Genomic DNA, 21,117 nt, shown 5'->3' on the forward strand with positions numbered 1-21,117 from the left:
CATCCAGAGCTGATCTGAAGATGGAAGATGAAGAAGACTGAGCGGACAAAATGGCTGAAATGTTTTTGACGTGTTTTCCTGCCTCACCACATGGTGGATGACAGTTTTGATAACATTTATTAAACATCTCTCTCAGACCATTAAGCCCTGATGAATGTCGGAACAGCGTCAGCATCTGCTCTGTCTCTTTTCATAAGCTATACTGTCTGTTTATGGTGCTGGGGAACATGTATATCTATATTAACACATCTGTTTGGTTTACCACATCAGTCCTCCTCCTAGAACAAGGTCAGAAACATGGCTGACTATTGGTTGAAGTATTTCCCAATAGAAAATTAGCATGCACAGAGGGCAAAACAGCAAAGGCAGAGTCACTTTCAATTGATTTTTTTTCTGGTTGAAGTTCAATTACCAATGCTTATTTTGACAGCTTAGAAAACTCCAATCAATGCGGCGTGTTGATAACGTTCCCCGAAATGACAACAAAAAAGGCCGTTGATTAAAGAGCTCTCTGGTTATCGTTCTGAACATCCATTGGCTTTCATGTCCTACATGGTTGTGGATGTAAACCTTGACATGAATTCAATGAAGCGTCGAGCTAGCGAGCGTGAGAGACGAGCGGGGAGGAGAAGAAGCATCAGGACCTATCAAGCTGTGAATCGGCAGAGATAAAAGGACCTTGATGAAAGAGTGAGATGGTTGGAGTTGGGTTGGAGGCAATTCAACCTGCAGCGTGGAGCACACTGTGGCTTTGATTAGAGTCTGCATTTGTGATAACAGCGTTTGTGGCCTACGACTTGGATCCGTTGACTTTCCTTGTAGAATGTTACTATTCTGTGTCACCACCTTTCCGTCTTCCCCCTGGACGTATAATCCAACGTTATCAATCCTTCAGCTCAAGTCTTTCAGCTGCATCCTCCAGAAAAGATTTAGGGTCACAGGTCACAAGGAATCACAATAAGAGATCAGACGTAGTAACAGCATAATGATAGAGATTAAAGCCAAGGATTTAGCAATGACTTTCACACAAAAGAAGGTCATTGTAAGGTTAAACCTTTGTATTGGTTTTAACAATGAGTTTAATCTCTGCACTGGGAATTGAGAGACTGGGATAGCATTTTAAAAAGGCCTTTAAACATAGAACACATATAAAGCACATCTCAATTACAATTTTCATGTCATTTTGTGTACAGCATGCTTATAAAACATTCAAGCTAAAATCAGCATTTTGAAATGCCCACAATGACAATATTAACATGCTGATGATTAGCTGCTAACATTTAAACATGAAGTGCAGATGAGGCTGATAGGAATGTCATTCTTTTTCCAGATATTTGGTCATAAATCATATTAGAAACATTTGAATTTGTACCAAATATAGTGCTGGAGGGAAAGTCAGGGGAAACTGAAACCATGAATGTCTGTTCATGTTTTATGGCAATCTATTCAATGTTACAGTCTGGATCAAAGTGGTGACAGATATCACCATCCCTAACGCTCTACCCTTATGGTGGCTTGGCTAAAAATAGCAAACCTTTGTTGGTTAAAACTTGTCTGAGGATTTGCTGCTTTTCACTGGTGGACATCATAGTCAACTGAATCCTTCAGTTTTTGTTCAGGTAACAATTGATTTCATTGCCATAGCAGAGACTGTGTGACAAATTATGAATGTCATATAGCCTGATCTGTCTCTTATATGATGGACATGGTTTAATTGATTACATATTTGTATCCACTGGTTGTCTGAGAAGCTGTTAATGGGTGAACACTCTTCATACAAGCATGAATGGATATATACCGTGCTAATATGATCAGCATGTGTATCCAGTGTTTTGTGTCATGGAATAAATGCTATTTCAGAGGCTTTCCCAGGTATGAAAATAAATATAAACTATCTTTAAATATAGCCCATAGATTTAGTCAAAAAATAAGCAGGTATTAGTTGAATGTTAAATGTGTGCCAGCATACTAAAAAGGTCTCAGGAACACCTATCGAACAAAAGTCCTTTGATGTGATAACATTGTGAAGGACTTCCATTGACTGCGACGTTCATCCTCAATCACCGCCAGCACCAGACGTATCACACTTTGTATCTTGTGAAGGACAGACAGACAGTTGCACAGTCTGTAATTGCGGACACAATGCATATCAGATAGCTATTGTCAGACACTCATTGTCACTGTCATATCTCAGACACAACATTTCCAGCCGGTGGCACAACGTCAGTCTTCTAACTATAGCTATCGATAAGAACAAGCCGCAGTGCATGTGTTACAGTGAGAGAAATTAGCTCCTGCAGCAGAAACACAAAACACTTGACGTCTTCTTTTTTTTTCCCCCACTCTTTTTTCCGTATATACTCCTGGGAAATGTGATTGTATGAGGTTGCACTCTGACTAGCATATTGCTCTCAAAAAAAAAAATGTCTGGCAGTAATCACAGCCAGGAATTCACACATTTCCTCTCACTGAGCTTCTAATATAATCCTCTTTACACGCTATCAGTCAAAAAAAAAAAATCAGCGGTAGTAGAAAAAAAGATGCCTAAGTACTGAGCCGGAATGAGATTAGTCTCGACTTGGTCAGAGAGGAACAGTGACGACAGAAGGAAATGTTTGCCCCATGTCTGATTCTTGAAGCTTATAACGCTTAAATACTGGACTGATTTTTTAATTCTGTTACATATAAAAACACACTGAGGCTTGACTTCGTTGTCAGTATATTGCTGTCGTAGCTGGGTGCTAGATCCCGTTGCCAGCCTCTATATCGTTCCTGGCTCTCCTCCATGAGACCTATGGAGAGACGATGAGGGTCTGATTGATCGTAGCAGCATTATCTCACAGGAGAATGTATCATCCAGCAGGCCTGAGGGACCTCTGTACTGTCAGCAGCCACCTTCGACTCTAGCACTTGCTTAGCGGTCGTGATCACCTGAATGTAGCCAAGTGTTGAATATCTAATAGTCAGTGTGTAGGATATGTGATCACTTGTGGCATTTATACCGATTTAAAATGTATTTTAAGTGTCGCAGTGCACTTGCGTTGAGAATCAGCAGTCAGCTTGCATATCCAATAAACTAAACTGGTCTGTACTCAATATAACATACCGTAATATTGTTGCAGTAAGCTGTGTAGGGGCTCCCCTGGGTGCCTGCATCTGAATCAGGCAGGCAGCATCAGTGTGTGGGTTGTATGTTCTGTCTATATGTGTTGCTACCAGGTTCAGCTGACATGCAGGAGGTTTATTATGGTATTTTTTGGACTGAACAATAAGCTGCTAGTACTGCCATGATAATACATAGTCTCAGTTCTCCAAAACCTCTCAATCAGCATTTGTCAACCTTTGGGGTGGGACCCCCATACGGGGTCATTTGATATGCAAATGATTGTGCACGAGCGTTCTTTTCTGCAGAGGTGTGCACTTTCTTGCTTTCATCAGAGCAACATGATGAGTGTGCTGTGCCGCCAGCTGCAATATTCTAACAAATAAACGGTGATATCAGGTGGGCACATTCCATCAATACCACTCAGCGAAAGAAATTCAACAGATAAGAAATGTATTGTAGCATCTAGAGCTGATACAAGATGTCTCTAATCTATTAATTCATTGACAGAATGTTTAGTCATTTTTCAGTTGAGTTTGCAGATTCTCAATTTTGCTTTGTCCTATGTGATTAAAAAACAAACCTTTCAGTTTTACAGTTTCAGACGATACAAGCAAGTTGAAGTTGTTAGCTGAAGCTTTTGGAACTTGTGATGAGCATTTATGACTTTTTTCTATATTTATAAGATAGTCAAGGATATGGAGGATAGTCGATATTTTATATAGCAAATGGTTAATCAAATGATTAATTGATAGTGAAAATCATCATCAGTTGCAATTATTTTTTTCATGTGGATCTGTCTCTGTGCTCTTTGAAAGGTACAAAAAACCTTTCTTATAATCTTCAAATCCTGTTATTTTCAGACCTGCCTACCACTGATGCCGCACTGTATACTAAGTGTCATGATCCTGGATAACTTTACATTTCAGTCACTCAACACACAGCTCATAAAATGTGTAAAAAAAAACACCTCTAAAGATCATTTAAAAATGTCAAATGACTGTTTGCATGATCAAGAATGACCTTTCCACCAACATTAAAACACACCGACAGAGAAAAGGTCTCCTCCATTAAAGGAAATGCTTGATAATATATCATAGAGACTACTGATTTATTCATCATTATTGTCACAGCACTGAGTATAAGTGAGATAGAAATGCTTGGTAATCATTGATCTTAAATGGTTTGTATTGACATTATTGGAAAAGAGCTTTATTCCACCTTAAAAGTCACAAACACAATCATCATTATCATTTGGTGGATTCATGTTCTGAGATGCCCTGTGGCTGAAATGTCCAAGTACCTGGAGATGCCGATGCAGGGGTCTTATACAGTCCAGTAAAGTGTAAAGGAAATGGGAATTAAATAAAACAAGACATACCTTCACAATAAAATGAAATGAATAAACTGATCTTACCTGTGGTCAGATGGGAGCCTATATCATATCAGAGAAACACCAAACTGGATGAAATCAGAGTTTTAAACACTAATGTCACCTTGGTATATATTAGTCTGAAGGTGGTCACCAGATCCCACTGCAGGGCCAACTCAGTGTTTTATCTGTGTGTTTGAAAATCCCTGCAACATGTCCTGAGCTCCTTCCTGTTTGACCTCTAACCTCTTCTTTTCTCTCTTTCTACCCTTTTTTTTTAGCTAGAAAATATTGATAGATGCCCTTGAACACCTCCCCTCTACTAGGTGTGTGTGTGTGTGTGTGTGTGTGTGTGTGTGTGTGTGTGTGTGTGTGTGTGTGTGTGTGTGTGTGTGTGTGTGTGTGTGTGTGTGTGTGTGTGTGTGTGTGTGTACCACAGGATGCTGCTTTTAAAAGAACAGCACAGCACACCCCCCTCTGTGGCTCAACACACCAAGGTGGAGAAGAATATAGAGACAATTACTCATTTATTCTCATATGGCATATGGTGTGTGTGTATTGCTGTGTTCCATTTATCTCAGAAGTTGGATGCCGGAGCCGGGAATGATATCACATCCAAGTTTGAATCATTCCAGTTTAGAAGTCAGAAACCAGTTCTAGCCTAGCCAGGTTAGCCATTGTTACCAGTTGATACAAACATTGTAGCAACACGTCCACAGATAGAAGTTGGACAGTGCTGTGTGAACGATTGACACACAAATAAGACAGAAATGATAATAAACAGGATATTGGTACAACTTTCACACTGTTGATGCATGGGGCAGCTATCTAGGATTTTGATGTTGGGGCTGGTGAGGTTCATCTGACCTTCCCAGTCGGAAATCTGATTTCGTGGCGCATTCAAGTTGAAAAATTCGTGACTGGAAACTCAGAAAGTCTGACTTTCAGATTACAAATGGAACACACTAGATGTGTGTGCGTGCATGTCCATGTGTGTGAACATGTGGGTTAACATGTGTGTCATGTATTTGTGTAGGGTACAGGAACAGCATGGACTTATAATAAAAGACACTGCAGGAAGTAAATATTTGAATTCAAACAGCCGTAGTGTAGCAGTCTGTATATGTAGTTCATAACAGTGAGAAAAAAAATTTCTGTAGCTGTTATTGCAAGTGTTGTACTCTTATACATTTGGGTCAAAGTTAGAAAGACATATTTTAAGTCACTAAAATCAGTATTTCCTCACTTTCAGTCTATATGGTTCAAAGCACTGGATCCTACACTTCCCATAATGCAACTTGATAGTAGGGCTGGGTAATATTACCTGAAATTGATATTAAATCTTTCCTCAGTAGCAATTTATATTCTTTCTTATTTAACACGACTGGGAAAAAAGGTTCGAGTTCACATCTCTTGCAATTGACATTTTTAATTATTCTGATTATTATTAAGCATTAGATTAACAATATTATTCATTTATTAATTCATTCATTTTCTATACCGCTCTATAGAGAGTTGCAGGGTAACACTGTTATGTCATTCCATCAGCGGGATGTTTTAGGGCATGGAGCGACTTGATTTTAACAAAAGCTTGCGTAATAGACTGCTGTATCTGGGACGACCTGCTGCGGTCGGGGGGAACGCAGATGAGACTCCTGTGCAGCTCCGGGGCTGAAGGCTAACTTCAGGGTAAAGACCTGTCACTGTACTCAACTGCCGGCAAACTCCTGAGCTGCTGTAGCGTTTATCTCCTGACAAACCGTAGCTCGCTCTGAACGTTATATTCACGGTTTACTGCTAACCTGACTCCGCTCCAATGGTTTGGACACCTGCCTCCCACCTGCGCTCTCTCTCTCTCTCACACATTTGTCACACACAACAAACTTAGGGCCCACAGGATTTGTCACAGTATTTCTGTTTAGCTTTGTTTTGTTCTGTTTGGTGAGGCCAAAGTGTGGCTATGTGACCAAGCTGGCATCACCTCCAGCGGCAGTTCCTCCAATATTTGATTCGTCTCGTCTGTCCAAGTCAAACCGAACACGCATGGCTACATAAATTATTAGGTGGAACAATGCTGTGTTGACTTGTGTGTACTTATACCTACAGGGTTTGATCAGTTGTAGCTTCAGGGAGGCAGCAGGCTATGTATTGGAATTAATTTATTGAACATACTGAAATTAGGTTGCTTAGAGAGCCACAATGTCTGTTTCAGTAACTTTTTGATTAATAGCAAAGACATGCTCGAAAGTGTCTTTTATTAGATCCTCCCTACCAAGTTAATGTCATTTAAAACTCCACAATCCCAGTACCTTATGCAGACTTTCTAAAAATCTCAATTGTCCAAGCCCAAACTGAGTTTACCTGAATTTTCTGATGACATCATGTGGCGTTATTCTCACAGACTTGACGAAGCTCCTCTGGAGCCACAGTCGACATGAATCTGTTTTCCCATTCTGACTGGTACGCCTCAGCAGTAAACTGATTTTTCTCTGTGTGTCAGTGTAGTGCACCTTGAACACGACTATGTCTAAATTGTCCAATGCTGGTGCCTCCCACTGTTATGCTGAAAAAAGACTCAGTTGTAGACCTGGCTGTCAGTTCTCATAACTGGATGGATATTTTCAACCTAAAGGTACCCTGTGGAGGTTTTTGACCTCTTAAAGCATTATTGAGAAGGCTTTGAAACTTTTTTATAAGGAAGAAAATAAATTCGACACATTTATTAGACCTCAAGGATACACACATGTGAGAGACATTGAATGTACACATAACCTAACTCTTTATTTACAAGTAACTCGCATTGCCTGTGGGTTGAGATGTAAAGGAAAATGGGTTTTGAGACATGTCTGTTTGATTGACATGCGTCTCATGTTGCAGTAAGTCCTGACTGCAACTCGCTTGTCCCGACTCGACTCCAAACACACTTTCTTCCTGTGACCTAATTTGAATTTTCTGGCTCTAGTAACTGACAAAAATGGAAAAGAGCAGTAAATCCAAGCTCCCAAACATCCATCACTGACCCTACATCCATTTCTACAGCCTACAGCTAATGTCAGGAACGTGTTGGTGAGGGTAAGATTAGGGACTTAGAAATGAATATACTTAATGGAAGCTAAAAATACGCTCTTGAAAATCTGCCATCCCATTCTATGAGCCCAATTTTAGCTTTTAGCCTTTTAGCTTCAGTGAACTCATTAACTTTGAGTGCTGTGCATGTGTCTGCCTCCATATGACTCCCACTGTAACGGCTAATCCTGACTGACTGATTGTCACAGTTCAAGTTGTCGCCACCAGCCATGTTTATTTGGCTCTGTCAATCTGATTTGTGACAGCTGCTGGCTAATCTGCGCGCGTTAGCCTGCGAGGGCTCGGGTCAGAAATTCTCCCAATCTGAGGATGAAGGCTGAGCTGAAAGCGAACCGAAAGACTGTTAACCCTCCGTTTGCTCACTCAGCTCACTTACCTCTGGAGGAGTCATACTGGAGAGCAATTTCATTTTGCTCAATATAACTTTCCCTTCCCTTGCGTGTGAGAATTAGCACTATTGGTGTAAATTAGAGAGGCTTCTCCTGCCATCACTCACACCAGCCTCAAGGGCCTGAGGAGGTAATTCTGGGAGATGTAGTATTGAGTACATGTATAGATGAGTCCTCTTGGCCATCATGGTCAGTATGATGCCCTGACTATTATCACAGGGGCATGGATAGCATCTCATTATAAATTTTGAGCAGTCTAATCGCATCTTTAATTAACCCTCCGCTAATCGGCCCTGGAGGAAACCTAATGGATTAAATATTGCTGAGGTATTCAAATGCAAATGTAGATGAGTAGCTGGCCTGGTGGGCTTCTGTCTTCAAGCATGCCGCGATGATGGTGTCGGATGTGATGTGGCATTCATCATGTTGAAGGCCGTAGAGCTCCTCCATATGCTCCCTGGTTCAGTGTTTGTTGGTATGTGAAGGCAGGAAATGGACCCTGACTGCGCACCAGAAAAGGTGATAGAGGAAGGTGATTCCTGGAAATGAGACACAGGAAGGGTAATGAAATGGGATATAACCGTGAATCAGTCTGACTGTTACGTTGTGGGTTTAGTGGATTGGGCAGGCAGTCATGCAAATGGGTTATTCTACTTTCAGGTGAAGTAAGAATAAATGTCCCCCAATGGCCTTTAGAGGGTGCAGTGTTCATTACACCAAACTAAAGGAAAGTAAGACAATTTCAACAAATGTACAATGCTTGGAGATAAAAATGTAAGTCATGTCCACCTATTTTGCTACAGAAAAGAAAGCGTGTCCTCACCAGAGAAATGGCTCCATCATTTGTTCAAATCCCTAAAAGCCACCTACTTATACCAGTACTACTACTAAAACAAGAACCACCTTTCTCACAAACACCTCTTGTCGCTGTGCAAGAACTACAGATGTTCATTAGGATCAAAAGCGGTGGGTGGTAGGAGGCACTGTTTAAGTACCACCACAAACTTCTCTAGAAAGACATTGGGTTGTTTTAAAAGGTAAGGGCATCTTTGTCATTTAGTTAGGGGGATTCTTTTGAAAAGGTCAAGGGTCACCACATCATCTATCTATATCCACACTAAAGTCAGTTGATATCCAGTCATTCATTCTTTCATGCCATGGAACAGTGTTTAATAGGACAATATCCGACCCTACCAAACCACTACCACCAAACTACTTTAATTAGTCAGGAGTTACAAAGAATACTACTACTGACCATGACACTTCTTTCCAAAGGTCATGGTAGTCCAAAGTGTAATGAAGAGTCTCCAAGTCAGTAATATGACATATAGGTCTTGCAGCCTTTATATGCAATACATACACATCTCCAACACTTAAGACAGGTGCACATGATGAAGGATAAGGTAATCTCTAGGAGGAAATGTCTAGTGTTCAACGTACTGACAGACCGATCTGATAAACTGACAGGATTTGCCATCCTTAATCCTTCATCTTAGGGCAGAAATCAGTCTTTGTATTTTTCCATGAATGCCTGTCCTGCACCAAGCCAAGAAAATTGATGTCAGCCTCAAATGTCAAAGTAAATATTGCCTTTAATGAATGGCCTGTGTGTGGGGGGCGGAGAGGAGAAATAAAACCATTCTGACCTTTGGAGAAGGATAAATACCAGCTCTCTTCTTTTAGCAGAATATTGTTCTTTCCTTTTTCTAAATTTGGATGCACAGCGATTGGGGAAAAAGGGTTCATGGTTTGGTCATGGTGTGCATGTGATGCATGTCTGTGTACCTGAATGTGTTCATGAAAGCTTGTGTGAATGAGTTTGTGCTCCAGCCTTTCAGCCCCATCCACAGACCCAGGAGGCCCTAAGAGGGGGCATGGCATTTTTAGGAGGTCAAAAATGGAAGAGGGACATGGGAAAAATGTATCTTGGTGGGTGGATTGCAGGCTGTGGGTTAAGGTTTGACTGATGGAACACTTTGCTGATAAAGCGGGCCAGTGCTGGCCTTTTAGTAAAATGCAATACTGGCCATGCAGTATAATTCACCTTGATATGATGGAATATGATGCAAGTTATATTTTTATTGTAGAATCGATCATCCCTGAAATTACAAATTTGAAATGCAATGTTTTATTTTCTAGATAAGGCCTCTCTAACCTTTCCAGAAACAACATTTTGTTCAAAACATTTCAATCTTCGTTAAAAAATATTCCTCTCCTTCATTGGTTTGACCTTGACTACAGTACTGTGTGTCTGACAAAATTCAAAGTCCACTCAATGGCTTTTCAAGACTTTCAAGCACATTTCAACTCAGCAAAATGGAATTGCCTCAGCTGTCATCATTGTCAGTGTTTAAACAAGTGACCCATACTGTCAGAATAATCACAGCTCAAGGTTACTTGAAAGCTTTTTTTGGAAATTGACTTTGCTTTTTATTTACGTGACCAACATTCCGCGCTTGCCTAAGTCACGTAAAAGTAGGGTCATGTAGATATTCACACTGACATCAAAGATCATCCTTTAAACAAAGACCGTGATCACTTTCCCAATTCATCGGTTAGGGTTAGAAATAAGTGAAGTTACCAGACCTTTGTAGCCAACCAAGTGTCATATCAAAGTATGTAATAGCTACGTTGGTCCTCAGCACAAAAAGTTTCACAATGACGACTCTAAAATTGTGATAAGCCAATGTTTTTTTTACCTTTTCTTTTCTATTGGCCTTCATTAACGTCACATGACAGTTGTTGCTGCTCGGACAAAAAATGGTTGCCATTCTTTTTATCCTCAGTGGAAAATTGAAATATTTAGCAATATAATAATATAGTTTTGGCATTAAAACAGTTTTATAGTAAGAATCTATTTTATGTCCATAATCTGCATTCAGTTAATATTTCTGATGTTTAGTTTGTCAGTTATTATGAAGATTCTTGCAGGCTTTTTATTGTTGCTATGGAGATTGGTGCTGAATCATTGTCTTTGCGTTGCGTAGTTATCATAGCTGTTATGTTATTCATGTTGTTTTATTGAACTGTTTGATGATGATCTCTCAATAAAAATGTAGATTTTAGAGACGACCAATTTAATTTGAAATCCAGAATTTGAAGCTTTGCGATTAGCTGACCTGAGGACCCACCTGGGAATATTTTCCTCACTGTCACCATGTTAAGGTTTTCTTTTAATGATATTTCTATCTCTAACTTAACAGTATAATAGGTTAATGTTAAAGCCAGAAATAGTGCTGTTCATGGTACCAGTTCAGTTTCCCCAGTGGTTAACATAGACTTTTCAAAGTATGTTACCATAGAAACCACTCTGAGATTAGTTCTAATTGCACAAAGTGAGCCATTAATCTACTGCAATTTTTAATATATTGGTAATCGTTCAGGTGACAGTTTAATACATGTATGATGTGGCTGAACAAACATTTTTAATCTATAACAACCAAGTTTAAACGCAGTTTGAAGTGCTGCATAACTCCTGCTGACACTGAACACCAACCCAAAGCCCCATTTCTAGAATACTAGCTAAATACTTTTTCTTAACATAGATCATCTACATGCAGTGTAATTACTAGTTCAGCAGTGCTAGACATTTGATATATACAGTTGATATTTTATGACCCTATTTACAGCTCTATTTTGCAAACAGAAGAACTATAACTTCAGTGCTGATTTATATCAAGCTGCATGGCCTAGCTCTTGGGAATTGTAGTTTTTTATTAATATTAGTATTTTTATTAGAATTAGAAGTTGTAAATATTAAATTGAGAGAACACCGAGGAATTTAAGGGGATGGCTAAAACATTTGTGTAATCAGATATTACATATCTAAATGTTGAATGGGTGAACATTTATTTTAACCACATTTGACCAAAGTTGTTGACTAAACTCACATGATAGCTAAGGTCAAATGCTCTCCATAAACTGTTCCCATGTCTTTAGCCTGTTTTGTTGCTGAATTGTAAGCTTTCAAACGTGCACTGTGGTCAAGGTTCAAAGATCCATATTTCAAATCCGGAGCCACTCTCTGGGCCAAGACCTATCCAACTATGTATTTGGTTTAGCTCTTGGGCAAAGTGTTAATTTTCAACTTTCATGGACACAAGCCATCCCTGGCCTAGTTTCAGAGACCACCTTGAAAATCCAATATATAAAATGAAGCGTTTTCTTTCTTCGTTTTCCCTTTTTTAGTGGAAATAGTGACCAGAATGAGTCACCTTCAGAGATTACATTATTTTTGACAATCTAAGGCAGTGCCACAGGCTTGGAGGTAGACCTGAAGTGCTTGGGTTAGGGTTATCTTTCATATTCAATATATGAAACCCATTAATACAACAATATGGTATTGTGATGTAGCCAAAGAAGGGAGAGTGTAAGTAAGGAAGATGAATGTATGAGTGAACAGTGAGAAGAGGGAGACTCCTGTAGGTGGCAGGTAGCTGTAGAGAGCTGGAGGCACTCTGCACTCTCATGTTGATTCTGGTGATGGTGCGCAGCAGCTGGTGCCTATATTAAAGCATCTAATCACCCTTGAATGATGGCGGTGGCACAGTCTGTCTCCTCATTCAAACCTCATTTAAATCAAAGCAACAAGCATAAACATGGATGATATGTGTTGGTGGCCCCTAGACCGCTGCACTCCAGGAATGTGCCAAACATGCAACAAAAAAAAATGTCAAAGTATGAATATTTAATCAGGAACGCAACACATGCTGACACGACTGCAGAATGCTACATAAATGGACTGCTAATTAAACAGCAAGTTAAACCCAGTATGATGTGTCTGTAGAAGGTTGCATACAGGCATACCACTATGGATTATAAAGGTGTAACTAGTATTGTTGTCCGGCACCCTAATAAAATGGTGAATTGACGTTTTTACACTTTTTTTTATATGGATTAAATTAGATAAAACATGATAATTAATGAGCTTTAAATGTGCTTGTAGGCAGGACTGGTTACCTTTAGACAGAGTTATGAGCAGAGATATGAGAGTGATATTAATCTTCTCATCTAACTCTCCACCATAATGAGCTTATTTCCCAAAATGTGGAATTATTCCTTTTAAGGAGATGTGGAAAGGATTGAAAATGTCAGAAAGGAAAGTTAATCTATGTCTGCTTTTTTGTGTGTGGATTGACCAGTAATGTAATAAAAAATAATGAATGATAACAAACTCGTCAAAATGTCAGCAAACTGTTCTTTAAGCATTATTAACGTAAATTAATTTTCCATCCCCGGTTCTAACAAATAGTACTGTTTGCCATCTCAGCTTTTTTTTGGGGAACAAGAGTCTTACCACTAAAGTAAATTGGAAATGTGGTTGTATGATGACCACCAAAAGTTCTCCCATTGGAGTACTTTGCTTCAAAACAGGAGAAAAACAGCTAAAACACTTAAAAGTTTTGGGGTTATGTTGTGTTAGATGAGGTAGGGCATTAGAGAAGCGTAGATGGTGAAAAAAAAGCAAGAAACTGTATTGTAAATCTGAGAAATACTATTGATATTGTCCTCTTCTTCTTCAGTTGGTTTAATGGCACTGACTTGGACTTGGAGAATTGGTGCCACCACTTCTCCATTGGTTTATTTTGCTACAAAACTGAAGAAAAACAGCTAAAAAATGTAAAGTTTTTGGGTAATGTTTGTGTTGGATGAGATATGGCATTAGACAAAATCACTTAAGACATATTTATCTTTGTTAGAGTGTAGATCAGTGGTCTCCAACCCTGCTCCTGGAGAGCTACTGCCCTGCATGTTTTAGGTATCTCCTCACTCTAACACACCTGATTCTAATAATCAACTCGTTATCAAGCCCTTTGACGAGCCTCAGCTGCTTGATAACGAGTTAGAGTGAGGAGATACCTAAAACATGCAGGGCAGTAGCTCTCCAGGAGCAGGGTTGGAGACCACTGGTGTAGATGGTGGAAAAAAGGAGGAAATTGCATTGTAACAAATAATTGCTATACAAATAAATAAATCTGGGAAATACTATTGATATGAACACATATCCACTATGGCAGACATGTCCAAACTATTACTTAAAGGGTCATGTGCCTGCAGGTTTTTGTTGCAACCAATCAAGAGCCAACGATTCGACCAATCAACTGTCTGAAGACTGAAATCAGTTGATTAAATGAGTCCAATCTGGTGTGCTCCTTCTTGGTTGGAATGAAACCCTGCAGCCACATGGACCTTTATGGAATAGTTTGGACATTCCTACACTATGGTCTTGTGTTAATAATAAAAGCATCATTACTATCTGATATACTGGATCATCATTGAACCTAATGTATTGGTGTACTTAACTCAGTCTGCCTGTTAAATACTTCTCCTACGCCCAGTGATATCAACGTCTGCACATTACACAACAGCACAATAACCCCACAGTAGAGTGAGGCGGCCATATGACAATCTTTTTTTTCTTTTTTCTTTCTTTTCCCCTCCGGCTGCAGAAAGCTAGCAAGAGCCGCTTTGTTGACAGGCTCCCTTCGCTCAATCTGGGTCGGCAACAAAGGTTGTCTTTCATCCTCAGCGGCCGCGTCGCTATCTGCAGGAGGCGGCGACCTTCCCTTATCTTGGCTCAAGATAAAGCACTTTGTCATTCAACAGTTTACCACTACCAAAGCCAGAGGATTTGAGACGTCTTCCTTCTCAAATGGAGGGCTGTTTGAGATGCAGCGCCTCACATTCTATAGTGATACCGAACCGATCACGATCCCAGACAATTTTATTTTACCATGGCCCATTTTTAGATTCTCCTTCTGGTATTGGGATAAGAAAGAGGTGGTCCATTTCACTGCTTCAGTTATTCGTCCCAAGTGGTACATTTAGATGTTTTCCCACATGCCTTTGTCTGTGCAATTATGAGCTTTGGACCTTTGGTCTTGGTTTGTGGTCATTGTGGTCTTTGAGATGTTCCAAGGGAGAACAGTTATTTTTGCTTAATGTGCTAAAGAATTATCACAAAATACATAAGATCAAAAATATGATGGAACTCAGGAACTGCAGTTGTTCTGCGCCAGAGTCAATTTAGGTTATAATTTAGTTTTACTTTAAGGCTTTTGACTGAAATGTGTGTCAGCTTTAGTCATGTTTTAGTCATGTGATTACTGTTGGATTTAGGCGATTTGACAATGCATGACGAAGATCTCTGAGATCGAAACGTTGCTTTTGTAAGTAAAGTTGCTGGAAGCTTTTAATACAGTGTGCAGATCCTCTTTCTGGTTTCTGCCTCCAGTTGATTTTTGATCCAGCACCTGTGAGTTTTTTTAGATGTGCGTACCCTACACCCTGTTTTGTCTTTGGATTGAGGTGACCGACACGAAAGACTCTAAGTCTAGTTTTTTCAATCAGTTACATTTTGGTTTCATTTTCATTGTGTATATTTATAGATTATTTTTTTTTTTGTTTTAAGTATTTTCAGGCTACAGCAGTGGTCATCTTTGATGTGCAGTTGCCATGGTTACAGGTGTTGTTCTCATCTATTGCAAAGTTAGTGCAAAAGGCTGTTTCATTGTTCATACCAGACTGTAATACACCAGACTAATTCTCTTCGGTAAATCCAGTCGTCATTCCCAAACTCAAGCTCTTTGAACACAATCGCTCTCATTGTTGTTTTTGCAGCATGTTTTTATGGTTTATCCCACTAATTATCAGTGGGATGGTAGATGAACTTATTCCATAAATATGACCTAATTTCCATCATCATCAACATTACTAACACAGACATGCAGTCACTTCAAAGATGTCAAATGTTAGATGCTTATTAGTGCAAAAGGTCAAGTAACTAGATTAACTAAACCATTGTTCACATTGTTGTAATACATTTCATCATAGTTTTTGTTCTCCAAGGTTACAATTTAGTGGGTTTTCATCATGTTTTTGTCATGGAAAATTGGGCCACAGTGAATACTAAACTCTGATGTTGTCTTGCGTGGAGATTCAATAGATGAAAACATGAGAAAAGCTTGCTTAAGGATGCCGATGTAACTAATTCCACTGTACTATTCAGTAAATCCTACATGGTGACACCAGGTCTGTACATCTGACTACTGAAACTCACTCCCATTTGCGGTTTTGATCTCCATTAACTAGAACTTGGAAAGCAAAAAAATAATGTAAGTAATTTGCCACAAACTCAGGCCTCCATGATAATAAAGTCCTCTCATATTCAGCAGTGTTACAGTTTGAAGGCATGACGGAAAAAAAAGGCTGACAGCCAGACAGAGAGTCCATACACACACAAGCTGACCTCACCCCCCCTGCTTTATAACCGAGTTTCCTGTGCGGATGAAAGCAGAGGGGAACACCTCATAACTCCTCATAGATGATGTTTGATAAGGACTATGATTAACTAACACTTTACACAATTAAAGTCTTAAAGTAACGTTGTTTTCTGAATATGTGTCAGTGCCAAATAATGAGTTATTATTGAGTGTTTTTCGGAGCTGTTGCAGGGTGGGTCAGGGATGATATCATCTGTAATGTATTTGCCTGTACTCCCTTCCAAATGCTGATGGTCAGAGAACAAAAATGTTCTGTAAAGTACCCGAGAATAATGAGACTCTGCTTATCATCACACTATACCGAATACATGAGTCTATGTGTCCTACATACTGAACCGTGTCATATATACAGCTAATAATACTACTGCTACTATTAGGACGAGTGCTAATGTGATTATTGCTTATCGTGTGACAGCTACTACTGCTGCTAACGTACCCAATGTACCAATACTTGTGCTACTGATACCACTACCATTACAACCATTGAATCTCCTGTCAATACCATTCAACGGCTTCAGCTCATTCAAAATGTTGTTGCTTACTGGCTGCCTGTTCATTGCAAAGTTGACTTTAAGATTGTGTCAGACAGTCTCTCAATCCAACAGATTTCTCAAGTCACAGCTGTCTCTAGTTGTTTCAAAATGGCCAGCGTTGTTTCAAATCTTATAGCGCTTTTCTAGTTTTTTCTTTACACTACACGTCACATGCACACAAACATTTTTACACTGATGGCAGGATCTACCACACAGGGTGCCAACCTGCTCATCAGGGGGAAACTAACATTCACACACATTCATACGCCATTGGCGCATCCATCGGGAGCAATTCGATGTTAAGTATCTTGCCCAAGGACACATCAACATGCAGACAGGAGGAGCCAGGAATCAAACCTTCGACCATTCTGATAGTGGGCTCTACCTCCTGAGTCACTGCCACCCCCTAGAGTGACCAGAGGGCCTAGATTAACTAGAGTAGTCAGTCTTTATGGAACTTAATCTTGAAATATTGCACAAAAAAAAAAGGTTTTTATGCTCGGCTGGTAGAAAAGTTGGTTTCATTGTTAAGAGCAAAATGCGACAAACTGCAATGGAAACAGACTAAACAAATAAAGCAGACTTAACGAATGAAGCATGTGACTTTAACATCCTCTGAAGCTCCCACTGAATCACTCAATCATGTTGTCCACATGGCTTCCTATCGTTGGAGCTTTGACTGTCTGTCTTTTGATGACGTCATCTTTATCTTGTTTTTTCTGGAAATTCAGTTAAAATGTGTGCTACATTTGGATGGAAACTGGGCTATTTAGTCGTAAAGGTCTGTTGCCTTTCACACCTGTCTATTTGATTCCAGATAGCACCACGATAATGCCACTGCTTTTGAATGTAGCATTTTGCCTTTGCTAATCACTGTGTGCAACCACCAGCCCCTAATAGCGGTGGTGTTGATGAGGCAGGCAATGTGACACATAGATTTGAAGGATCCGTGTGATTGCAGTTACTTTCATTCTCTCTATGCTGTCAATACCATTCATCCAGCTACCTGCAGAAGTTTGTCAATCTTCAATGCATTCTCTTAGAGCCTGTCATGATACATGCTGGTCTGGTCTTCCCTTCATATGTTACACTGCTGTTCCACAGTAGTCTGTGTGTTCAGTATGCTTGAAAAGAACTAGATTTCAAGGTTTCACTACAATTTGTTGGACATATGGAGATAGCCACGTACACTTCGAGACGGTCCGTCCTCAAAGGCTTTTATGGTGTTGCACTCATTTGAACACATGAAAAGTGACAGAAGCAGCTGTGTGAAGAAAGAAAAAAAGAGATAGAGTTGAAACTGTGCATATTTTAACACCTTCACACACCTGCCCAATCCCTGCAATGTGGATGTAACTGTCAGATTGTCCTTTTAGCATAAAGTCATGAAAATGGTTGATTTAGCTATCTTAATATGGTTCCTTAGGGTGTTTTATAATCTGACAAGCACTTCACTTTGAGCATACTGAGGCCTTATAGGGCGTTGCACAGTACAGTGTATAGTATAGTATGTTATATGAAGTCTTCTCAGTCCCTAACTGTCCTTCTATAAGACACATCTGTTCTTCTGCCAGGTTTTTATTGTCTAAGTAGCACAGAATACTCAGCAGTACCCTAAACAACAGATATTCATCTCAATCCTCAACTTTTTAATATTGACACATTGATATATCTGAGCTCTTTAAACATTCAATGTACCAACCTTGTAGGAGACTCATTGCCATCTGCTGGCCAAGCCGAACCCTAATCCTGCTTCCACTTTCTGTCATCATTCACAAGACTGACAACCCGGCCTCTGAACACACACCGAGTCTTTACCGATTCCACATCCGTCTCATCTAGAGCAGCTCTCGTCATTATCCCGGCACAGAGCAGACCTGCCTCACAGTGACGCCTTCAGAAAACAATCTGCTCGACTGATTTCCACAATCAAGGCTGTGTGAGAGACATTTCTCTCAAAGCAGCGCATGGTTTTGTCAGCATGGGTGCTCCCCGCAGACCAGGCATAGTCCTTTTTTTTTTTTTTTTTTTTGCTTAAGTCTCAGAAGCTTCAAGGGCTACATGAAGTTAAGAGTGGAGCCAAGGTCAATCCAGCTTTAGAAGTCACACTTCTAGAGCTCGACACGCTTTTGGAACTTTGGCTTTTTTGCACAGGTTTGCTACAGTAAAAAGCAAGCGCTAATCTGAAGGCCTGGAGCAGTGTGCTTAGTGATGAATAGGGATTATAGTGCTTCTTTTAAAATTCAGCGGCAGCCCTGTCTGTTTCATGTTGTATCATCCTGCTGATTTGCATTCTGATGCTAGTCAGCAGCACAAAGCTGTGGTTTATCCCTCACGGCTAACAAACAGCAGACTGATGAGCTGTTTGACCACCACTATGAAGAAGTAATTGTCTGAAGGCGCATCCCTTCAGGCCAACCTATTGTTTTATGAATTAGTTCTAAATTAATTGCAACGCTGAGCTCGGGAGACAAAATGTTTTCCAATAAGCAGTTTTATTTCTGATTTGCTGCATTTGTGTGTGTGTGTGTGTGTGTGTGTGTGTTTGTGATTTGGTCTGCTCTTCTATTGATCTGCTGGGGCCCAGAGGTGGCGCGCAAATGCGGAGCGCACTGCAGAATAACAATGACAGAGTGATGAGTGAGAGGGGCTAACCAACATGGAGACTCTCTCTTTCTTCTGGAGGCAAGCCAGAGGCATCAGCACCATCCCAAATCCTCATACAGACAGTGGGAGGGAAGGACGGCTCACAGATGTGCTACACCAGTTCAAGGGGAATTCAGGCCAAGCGGGGGTCTGAATATCACTCAACATTTGTCCACATCGCACAAGCACACATGCGCACACAAGCACACACACACAAACACGTAGACACGGAACACCATATAAACAGCTGGAGCGCTAAGAACAGCAGCTGGGCAGCTTCATCCTCTCTCTAGGTCATTCACTTCTTCGTCATGGCTGGCGTTAAGTGGATATGGTTCTCCTGCGGCATTATTCGCCTTTGTCCTTGTCAGTCGATAGTGACTTTTCTCCAAGAGGTAGGTCCCAGTTTGTTATGTTTGGACCTTTCTTTAATTAAAAAGGAGGACAAGGTCAGCAACAGGCCAAAACACACTCCTCCATAATCTGTGTCGCTTCTGTTACACGCTCATTGAGGAATCTGACAAAGTGTGTTTCACAACTTAGTATGCGTGTGTGTGTGTGTGTGTGTGTGTGTGTGTGTCCATGCAGGGCGCACAGCCAATTATCCCTCTCAGGCAGCGTGAGGTATGATTCAGCTCTGAGTGTGAACACAGTGGGCTCATTTTAATAGCCACCTGAGGCGGACCATGCCTCTGATCTTACTCTGGACTTTTTCTCGTACAGGTTTAACTCCCGTAATAATGTCTCACCTCTCAGGGAGTTTACAGCTTCTGACCTTGCTGACTAAACATAAGGTCGGCGTCATCTCAGCGAGGAGCTTCGTACTTTAAGTGTGGACATATAGTCACTGTTTATGTGGGAGGATCTGAATCCAGTCATTTGATGCGTTTAAATGAATCTTGATTTCCCTCGTTCATTCCCTGACCTAAAGCTGTAAAACATTATTATTTTCCACCTACACATCAACTTTATTAAAGTTATTTCTACACTCTTAAACCCTAATCGGACAGGATTAATATTCTAGGGGGAGGCGGGTGATAAGACACTTTATTTACCCCACACTAAAACTTACTTAACTAATCTTACTGTTTTGGAAGACTTTTGAGTCATAACAGGAAGTCTTTCATTAATAGATCAAATCATTTGATTTCATTTTATAATTTTATTGAATTATCTTACAGTCAAATGGTTCTGATTTGCTGTTAATTCTTTAGAGTCACAAGAGGCATGATGTCTGTGAAGTGATAGTGTTGAATCCACTACAGTATACATAAAGTCCACAAGGCCTGTCACAATAATTACATTATCGATTTATGGTACAATAACGCAATTATCAACATCCTCATGTCTATATATGGACTTATCATATGATACATGGACATGACCTGGATCATATTTTTGACCTCAATATTGCCACAATTCACATTAGCAGCTAAGATAGCGATACAGACGTATATGTTTTCATCGTAGCCAAACAAACTGCGAATTGAGTCACCTTGTTTTAATAAAGAGGATCTTAGATAATTAAATCATTTCCATCATACTGTGAACAACCGCAATGTAAAATCAAGCATCTATCAGTGAGATAAAATGACTAACAGTAACAGTGGAGTACATGAATGCAGCATTTTCTGTGAATTACAGAATACACATATATTGAGATGTTGAAATGCTGCCCCTAATAGCTATCAAAAATTTGGATTTT

At 40.0% G+C, this 21,117-nt stretch overlaps 1 protein-coding gene across 2 annotated transcripts in view; it reads left to right on the plus strand.

Annotated features, from left to right (window-relative positions):
• cdk14 (cyclin dependent kinase 14) overlaps positions 1-21,117 on the plus strand; it is a 157,088-nt gene that overhangs the window by 19,377 nt on the left and 116,594 nt on the right. Inside the window, exon 2 of one of the 2 annotated variants that reach the window (XM_062422564.1) lies at positions 5,351-5,379. The exons of the other annotated variant lie outside the window; for it this stretch is intronic. Coding sequence (XP_062278548.1) covers positions 5,351-5,379 — 29 coding nt within the window. The remainder of the gene's footprint in view (positions 1-5,350; positions 5,380-21,117) is intronic. 2 annotated transcript variants of the gene reach the window in all.

The sequence above is a fragment of the Scomber scombrus genome, chromosome 7, assembly GCF_963691925.1.
Source record: "Scomber scombrus chromosome 7, fScoSco1.1, whole genome shotgun sequence".
Lineage (NCBI taxonomy): Eukaryota > Metazoa > Chordata > Actinopteri > Scombriformes > Scombridae > Scomber > Scomber scombrus.